This window comes from Vanessa cardui, chromosome 21 (genome assembly GCF_905220365.1).
Source record: "Vanessa cardui chromosome 21, ilVanCard2.1, whole genome shotgun sequence".
Classification (NCBI taxonomy): domain Eukaryota; kingdom Metazoa; phylum Arthropoda; class Insecta; order Lepidoptera; family Nymphalidae; genus Vanessa; species Vanessa cardui.
The window spans coordinates 8,727,638-8,736,968 of record NC_061143.1 but is presented as its reverse complement, the minus strand read 5'-3'; the positions used below and the strand labels follow the sequence as shown (position 1 = coordinate 8,736,968).

Genomic DNA, 9,331 nt, shown 5'->3' with positions numbered 1-9,331 from the left:
AATTAATAAAAATAAATATTTATTCATCTGTTGTAAGTATACCTCTTTTGCATAATATGTTACTGGTTTGAAGCAGTTGCTTAAAATCTTTGACTTGGGTCCATAATTCAATTTAACCTACATTTGGCAAGGCTGTGTGTTTTAAATGTGACCTTAGCGTTATTATATTATTTTATATTGCCAAATTTAGTTCTATTGTTGCATATACGCACAAATAAATAATAAGTATTTTAATTTAAAGTTTTTATTTATATAATTTAAAAAGTAACTTATTTACTATTTTATTATCTATTTTAAAGAGATGAAAACGCTCCATATCAATTTTGTTCTTAAATATTGTACTATAAATTTATGATAATGTTCCATTATGATATTTCCAACATGCCAACTTGCGTTCCATCATTTTAGTAGATGTGTTTATATGGCCAACGATTGGTAAAGAAGAAAATATTGCATTATTTAAATTGTAGGTACCAACAAGTGTGCGTTCCAACGTTGGCCCTATTTGTGGTATACAGCTATGTGCAATCGCTACACTCTTACATTATGTCATAAGTATTGCGTTATTATTGCGAAGAATCGGCAGTTCGTTGGCATATCTCGTTTTAAAGTTATATGATTAAAATTTCATTTTATATTTGATGTATGAGGAAGGATTGATCAATCTTTCCGTTTGAACAAATAGAATACTGACATAATATTACATAGGTAGGTATTGAGGTGCTAATTTAATCCTCTTCAAAGAATTCTTCGGTGAGTGGAACTTTGCTTATTTGATCATAGGTGTAAGTGCTAAAGAATCGTTGGGTAACGTTCATAGCGTAGTCAATTGCGTAGTCTAGGATAGGTCCTCCGAACTCCTGCGCGACTAGTTGAGAGTTTGAATTCAGAACTTCCAAAATGTTTGCGCCTGTAAACATAAAACAATGATTAAAATCAGTTATCGAAATATTTTGAAAATAGAACAATATTTTTAAAATCTCTGCCCCATTCATGGCATTTTTCTCTTTTCATAATAATTTTAAAATTCACTCACTTATTTGTGGACTGCCTCTGAAGAGGTTTGTAAGATTAAGTTTGAGATCAGAACCGTAATCAGCCTTGTATTTATAAGAGTTAATTTTGTAATGTCCTTCTCCATTTTTGTCTTTTACTACCTTTTCTAATACTTCTAAATGAATGCGTTGATTCCCTGTTGAATAAAATTAGAATTTTATCATTGATGAGCATAATAGATCAATATATCGTATTAAACCTTCGATTTCGACTCTGAATAGTATTATACGCCATAAGGAAATTTTTATTGAAATTAGTAAATAATAGTTAAATATCTATTTAAATATGTGTGTATGTGTATTATATAAGTAATTGGTCACTTTAAAGCAAAATATGATATTATAATAAGTATTTAGTAAAATAAACGTACATATTTTAATTTTCGCGCTGCCTTCTGTATCAAGATTGAAAAGCAGGATTCTTCCAAGGATACTGTATTGACCTCTAATAGTAAAGTTACAATGTATGTCGAAAATAAACGTCCTTTTTTCACGTCGAGATCTAGAAAAAAGATACTATTAGTTACGAATAAAATTAATAATGTAAAATATTTGAAAGCTCCAAAAAAGCAGTCATGATTTGCTCAGTTTTTATGTCAATATACCTCATGTGTTATTAAGCCTAATGCATAAAATCAAATAAAATGTATCCGGCATCCGGAAATCAATTTAGTTAATTAATATTGAGATTTTTTGTGATGCAGGTGTAATTGCAGGCATTGCCGTCGTTTGCTTCTATATCTAACATGAAATATAAATCGCCGATTTAAGTATGTAATTTTTTTAACTGTAACACTAGACAAATCCCATTAGATTATGATTATTTTTTTAAAAAATCAAATAAATGGCTATAAAAATGTAAATGGCTATAAAAATATGTACGAAAGATATGATTTTTTCTAATAAAGGATTAGGACGATAATTTTGGCAACGATTCCTATCAGACCAAGAGCCAGTTGGAGCTAGTCCCTGAAATTAGAATTTAAATGATTCTTACGGACCCGCCTATAAGCGACTCCAATTTCCTATGATATCATAATTTATCCTGACGAGTTTTACGACATTGCCTTGAAATAAAAGTGCGTTGTAAACCTAATTTAAAAGTTTATACTCTACGATTATATTTAGTCTACGATTATATTTTTTGACGACCTCCGTGGTCGAGTGGTGTGTACACCGGTTTTCATGGGTACGCCACTCTGAGGTCCCGGGTTCGATTCCCGGCCGAGTCGATGTAGATTACCATTAGTTTTCTATGTTGTCTTGGGTCTGGGTGTTTGTGGTACCGGCGTTACTTCTGATTTCCATAACATATGTGCTTCAGCTACTTACATTGGGATCAGAGTAATGTATGTGATGTTGTCTCATATATATGTATATATATTTAGTATAATGTAAATATTATACTTCAATTTGTCATTCAGTAACATCTGTTACTCCGATATCAGAATATATCTGACAAAAACATGTATTTAAGGAAAAAACCAATAAAATTTAGGAATTTTTGGAGGTTCCTTTTAGTAGAAACAATATTCCGTGCCGACGATAACGCTCGACTAAATATGCGGATAACAAATGTTGAAACTTGTGTATTCAGCAAAACTAGTTTAATTTACCAGTTTTTTTATTAATTACGGTAATTGATAAGATTTCTCGTCAGGAAGAAGGCCATTATGCCCTTAGCGTGAGAGAACATTGTTTACCGTTGGTAATACAGGAAAAATTTAATTCCTCTGGTAAAATTATTGCAATGTCTTTTTTAATAGTAAGTAGGCAAATGGCCTATAATTTGTGAGTGATTACTTCTGCACATAGATATTGTCGTTACTTTAAATGCCAAAGAAGCTTTGAACTAACCAATTATATGGATTTGGGTTGTGTATTTTTTAACATCCATTCACTTCAATAATATGGCAGATATCAACTTAATTTTTTTTTTACATGATAATGTAAGTTTCGTACGAGAATTTTGATCATAATTATACCGGTTCACTGAACGTGAACTGAAAGAATAGTAAACCAACTATAAGTAAGTGTGCGTTTACATTCCGTAAACGCACACTTGAGAACATTTTGGGTCTTTTTCTTCCACGCTGTTCTTACATTCGTCGATAATGTGGTCGATTTTAATTCGGCAAATGCATGTTACTTAAAGCAAACTCAAAATCTTGCTTGTGATTAAATTAATAATTACTTCTTCTTACTATTAACTTCTTTCTTTGATAGTTTCAAAATTTTCAGTAACATTATTATCAAATCTACTGCATTGTTCATTTTGTGTTTTAATTGGTTTTCCAATAAGATTATTAAATAAATCCATGGATATTCAAAGTACGGTGTTATGTAAAGTTGTTTTACCATACAGTACTGTTAAGGTAAAATCTACACGCTTGAATAGATTTTTTAGTTCAAGGTAAGTTCTGTAATAATTACGTGCTTACGTAGCACAATTTTTGAAGTGTTTACTTGCTTGACATATATTGTGAAACTTTATGCCCTGAATAACCGACCGGTCATAAAGGATTATTATGTACGCTTTTGTTTAAAAAAAATGTCATCAGAAAAAGTTAATGATAAGGAATATATATTTTTTGTTTATTAATGTTTTTAACGTGTTTTTATGTTATCAGCCCAAGAACAAGAGTGTCCTCAAATAGTCACTTAGTTCTTAAATTAAAAGTCAAATTTGAAGTCACCAGAAGTATCGACTTTACAAGCGGCATATATTTTGGTGTACATGATTATATTTTACGACCACCATTCAGGAAAATATCTTCGAGGGAAGACTATTTTCACCAGTAGTAAGACCTTCGATACTTCACGTCTATTACCAATGCTTTTAAATATTGTAGTCGTTAGTAATGACGTCAAAATTAATTTGGAATCACATACTTAATGAGATATAAGTAAATAAAAGGAAGGAATGCGTAACATAAAGATGTGCTATTTGCCCGACAATCTATAAACATTGACGAACAAATAGTACATCTTCATCTCGCTCTCTCTTACCTATAAAAATGAAAAAGAACGAGTTAAGGATGTGTATTTAGTTATAACATATTCATATATATTTGCATATAGTAAATTTTTGACTGACTCAAGCTTCGTATTACTAGTACAACTAGATTGCTAGATAGATAATGTCGCGGAGTTTTATGATTACTTTAAAACTTTTTTTTCGGAACAGATGTATGATACATACTTTGTTTCTTTTGAAGTAGCGTATGCTGATAAGATAATAATTAGATTGAGTATATTATAAAGTTAGGTAATTTATTCTAATATTCCTAAATTACATACTTAAAATATCCTTGCGAACCAGTCTGCTTGCGGAAATCGGATTGAAAATACAAACCGTAGTTCCTGTGATTAGTTCGTTCATATACATATACAGTTAGCGTATCGCTAAGGGGACTTTAATTTGTAATATATAGTCTCAGATATGTATTATATCACTGAGAATCGGTGCCATTTATTAACTTAATTTTCGTGTTCCTAATAACCGCTTAAAATATTAAAGTAATATAAATTTATTGTTGACATCTATGCAATTACAAAATTAAAATCTATGTATACTTTTTGTAATACAATGTTTCTTATTATCGTTTTACAAGTATTGAATATCAATATCAATGTTATCGCTATTGAAAACGTCTAAAAACAATATTGAATATTTAACACAGATTTAAGTGCGAATATTAACTACCTTTAATTAAAATTAAATAATTTGCATCGAAAACAACGAATACACATTGCATGTTTTTTATCATTTATATTATCTTGTATAGAATATTGTATTCACCTTGGAACACTAAAAATAAATTTGCAATATACTTACGAAACTTTGTCCGGTATACAAGTGCTTAATCCTGTTAATTTTCCATTGTGGAAAGTCATTTTAACATTTCCCGGTAAATTCATTGTTATGTTTCTATCTAAGTATAATGGATCCAGAGGCGGTATGCCGGCCTCGGGAATGCCTCTGACCACCCCCGGGATTGCATCGAGAGTTGCTTTCGTGAAACATTCATCGGTTAACTCGCCGCAAGGATGTATGAAGTCAGCTGTGAATAAATTAGTATAACTTATTTATATAAATGATTCTTTGTTGCATTCCATAATTAAAATTGAAATATATCTAAAACGGATGCTGTTATACATTTAAGGACATTATAAGGAGGAAATTTGATGAAGATCTGATCTTGAAAAATCAGAAAGGAGCGTTATAATTTGTGAATTATAAGAATATTAACTCATTAAAAATATTTTGTAAACGTTTTATAATATAAACAATAAGAACATACTTATTATTTTCTGGGGAGAAAATTAACAGGCTGTTAGAGGAAATAACTTTAATTAATATTCCTTATTGACACATTACATTAAGATCGATTGTTCACGTAGGATTAAAAGCTTTTATTTTAGATCAATAACTATTTTATCACTACAATTATTATACTAATTTTATTCAGAAAACAAGAAATGTTTTAATATAATATATATTTGAATTTTACTTACGCAAAGGTACCAGTTGCAAAGTGCCATGGAAACATACACAAAGCACGGTAACACTGACCAAGTTACGCAAAACTTCAATGCCCTTAGACATTATAAATTATGATAAATATTAATTTAAGACGGTATCGCCACAGCCGACGTTCAGTGTGTGAATGGCTTTATTTCGTTCCCCTGGCGTAAATACTTATTTCGTAGTTGCAATTAAATATTGTTTCAAGGATTTATGGGGCAGTCTCGTTGATGCGTTTTAGTATTTTATTTGTAATGATTATTTTATTAATATAATTCTTATAAAATGAAAGTTGATTATTTAATTTATTATGTGTTGCAAATGTAACCGGCTGTAGGGCAAATAGGGCTTACGCACTATTTCTTGTGAATTAATGTACATATAGTTCTACCGTCAAACTTAGATGTAATTGTGCTCAATTAACTTGTGATAGAGTGTAATTTTAGTTGTATGTTATTGTTTAGATTAGTAATTGGCAGTAAATAATACAAAATTTTTGAATTGCATTCATATTTGCACCAAAAGAACAAATGTCAATAATTTTTTTTTTCCAAAATCGGTTCAGTTCGTAATCGTTCGTTTGTAAATGACAGTGTTCTTATGTAAAAGGAACACTAATAAAATACAAAGTCTTAAAAGTACAAGTTAAAGTATTTAAAAATATCTAATGTCATAATAAATCTCGAGTTACAAGTTTTTTTTTTTAATTAGTAAATACTTTTTGCTTCAGACTTTTTTATGAAATTGCTACTTTAATCTGACATAAACCCAACCTTTAATCTTTACTCTAATGGTAATGTGATGGTAAACGTAAGCATAGAATACCTATTTAATCGCAGTATTAACGTCATAATTATATTTTTTTGTCACATTTATGTCTTTAAAAACCAACCAAATTTACACTATTTTTTCAACGATATCTCCATTAAATAAATGTTGCATTTATTATTTAGATAAGGATCTAAGTTATATGAATATAAAAATCTGTAAGCATTCATAAATTACAGTTTATGTAAGCGTTGTGTGATTTATACCATATTTATTGCTTTTTTTAATACTCGAAAAATAGCTATTTACTTTGTTGGATGAAATTTTTAAGATATTTTGGTAATCATTTGATACTATACTAATATTGTTATTGCGAAATTAACTATGCTTGTCTTTTTGTCTGTCTATCTGTTGCGTCACGTCTAAACCATAGAATTGTAGTTGATGAAATTTATATATAACTTAAGCGCAAATTACAACTACTTTTATTAACACGATACAAAATGTTGCTTATGATACTAATTGCTTTCTTATTACTTCCATCTCATTAATTAATCTTTGATCAAAAGGTATAGGATAATAATACACATGTCAGATAAATGTAAACATATAATACTTACATGCTTTAATATGTAAAGTAAATAATAGCATGTAAATGTGTGAGTGCCACCAACCCGCTTTGTAACAGCGTGGTGGAATATGTTCCAAACCTTCTCCTCAAAGAGAGAGGAGGCCTTTAGCCCAGCAGTGGGAATTTACAGGCTGTTGTTGTTGTTGTGTAAGTGCCAAACTAGTACCGTTTGTTTATGAAGAAGAAGAAGGTTTAGAGCTTATTCAACGTTTTAGTGCTATCTCAAGTCTTATTAAGTATCACGAATTTTTATGAAAGGAATTTTGATTTTCATTCCATAAGTGGCACTAGAATTGGACTTTATTTTGTCTAGTAACTAGGAATTGAGTAATTTCCTTGTGCAGAATAGGTGTCTTGAAAGAGGTGGATCAGCAAATGTGCTTCCCGATGACATATTCAGATCCTTGCGGAATATCATTAGTAATATTCATATTAATCTGTATTTTGCTTGGTGCAGATACCTGTGACTTCGACTTTAATGCTTAAATCCCAATCTCTCGGCATTAGTACTACTACTACTTTCTACGAGTAAGTCATTAGGAATATAGGGCAAGCTTCATATTCATAATGATTTGTGCGTAGTTACTAAAGTAGTCCCCAGCTTAGGACATGATAAAGGCAAATACATGTTACAGCAATACAAAGCAACAAAACACAAGGGACATAATATCTTAGTTCCCAAGGTTAGTGGCGCATTGACGATTTAAGCAATAGTTAATATTTCTTACAGCGTCATTGTCTATGGGTAATGGTGACCACTTACCATCAGGTGGCCCATATGCTCGTCTGTCAATACCATAAAAAAAAAAATATATATATATATTCAAAGAGTTATAAAGTGATGTTTAGAATTATTTCGTAACGAATTTGCATTGATGCGAAATTGAAAGCAGATGCTAATTAAATATTCATAAATTACCAAGCTATTACAAAACACTCATTTTTAAATATAGAGTTTAAGATTAAACTTTTAAACGTTGAAGTGTCAGGTGATCACAAATGAGTATTATGAATAGTATTGTCCGTATCTACTGGAGATACCTTGTTTATGGATAAAATAGATTTAACTCATTATAAACTATGGATTGTTTCATAAACACTGTAAAATAAAATAGTAAATACTACAATCAAAGTAATTGACAAGTTATTTAATAATCAAATGAATTATTTTTATTAAAACAACTAGTTAGTGCTGTATGATTTGCAACTAGCTATTATAGATTAACACATTCAATGAGGAGCGAGGTCTATTAAGCGTCGTATGTGTCTCCCTTGCGGTGCGGCTAAGAAAAACAGACATCCCTGTCGTGCGGAGGTTGTAACATCTATTTGATGTATTGTAGGAAAGTGATAAATATATTTACATGATGCCTATCGAAAACAAAATGCTATGGTGTACCTACATAATACGATCTTGTGTCGCACTAAATTTCAGACCGATCGTGTCGAATTAAACGTTACGGGTTCTTATGAGATTCAGCCCCGTACCGGTATTATGTTATGTTAGTTTTGTTTAATAGAAATAAAAACAATAATGCCGATTCCAACATATTAAGATGATATGATATTTTGATTTGAATAATGTCATATGTAAAATTATCTCTCTTTGCGAAATTTCATTATCTTCTTCATTGTTTAATTTTTAGTTTATTGTTAACAAATTGTTTGACGCAAAGAAAAATAAAGCGTCAAATGTTTTTGTCTTCCTCATCAAACGTGGCGCTTGTAATATTTACAATTATTCAAATATGCTTTACATTTGTTCATTTGTTTCGTTTTTGATGATTTTGCTGAACTTTGACTATAAACATATACATACTATTTTTTAAAGCGGACTGTCAAATATACAACCACCCCACCTGATGGTGAGTGTTCACCACCGCTCATTTATATCGTCAAACTAAGAAATATTAAGCATTTCTCATATCATCAACGTGTCACTAACCTTGGGAGTTAAGATGTTATTTTGTGCGGTAGTCAATAAACCACACTTACATATTTGGTGGTAGGGCTTTGTGCTAGCCCGTCTGGGTAGTTACCACCCACTCATCAGTTATTCTTCCGCCAAATAACAGTACTCAGTATTGTTGTGTTCCGGTTTGAAGGGTGAGTGAGCCAGTGTAACTACAGGCACAAAGGACATTACATCATAGTTCCTAAGGTTAGTGGCACATTGACGATTTAAAGAATAGTTATTATTTCTTACAGCGTCATTGTCTATGGGTGATGGTGTCCACTTACCATTAGGTGGCCCATATGCTCGTCCGCCAACCTATACTATAAAAAAACCTTCAATAGATTTTGAACCTATATCAAAATAAATAAAAAAATAATTTTGATATTATAACA

The 9,331-nt window shown here is 30.6% G+C and overlaps 1 protein-coding gene across 1 annotated transcript; it reads right to left on the bottom strand.

Moving 5' to 3' along the window:
* Positions 1-228: 228 nt before the first annotated feature.
* LOC124538954 lies at positions 229-5,742 on the bottom strand. Its single transcript, XM_047116237.1, has 5 exons — positions 5,574-5,742; positions 4,894-5,119; positions 1,427-1,557; positions 1,037-1,192; positions 229-910 (listed from the first exon to the last, which is right to left on the bottom strand). Exons 1-5 carry the CDS (start codon positions 5,662-5,664, stop codon positions 729-731), a joined length of 786 nt encoding a protein of 261 aa, XP_046972193.1. The 5' UTR covers positions 5,665-5,742; the 3' UTR covers positions 229-728.
* Positions 5,743-9,331: the final 3,589 nt, after the last annotated feature.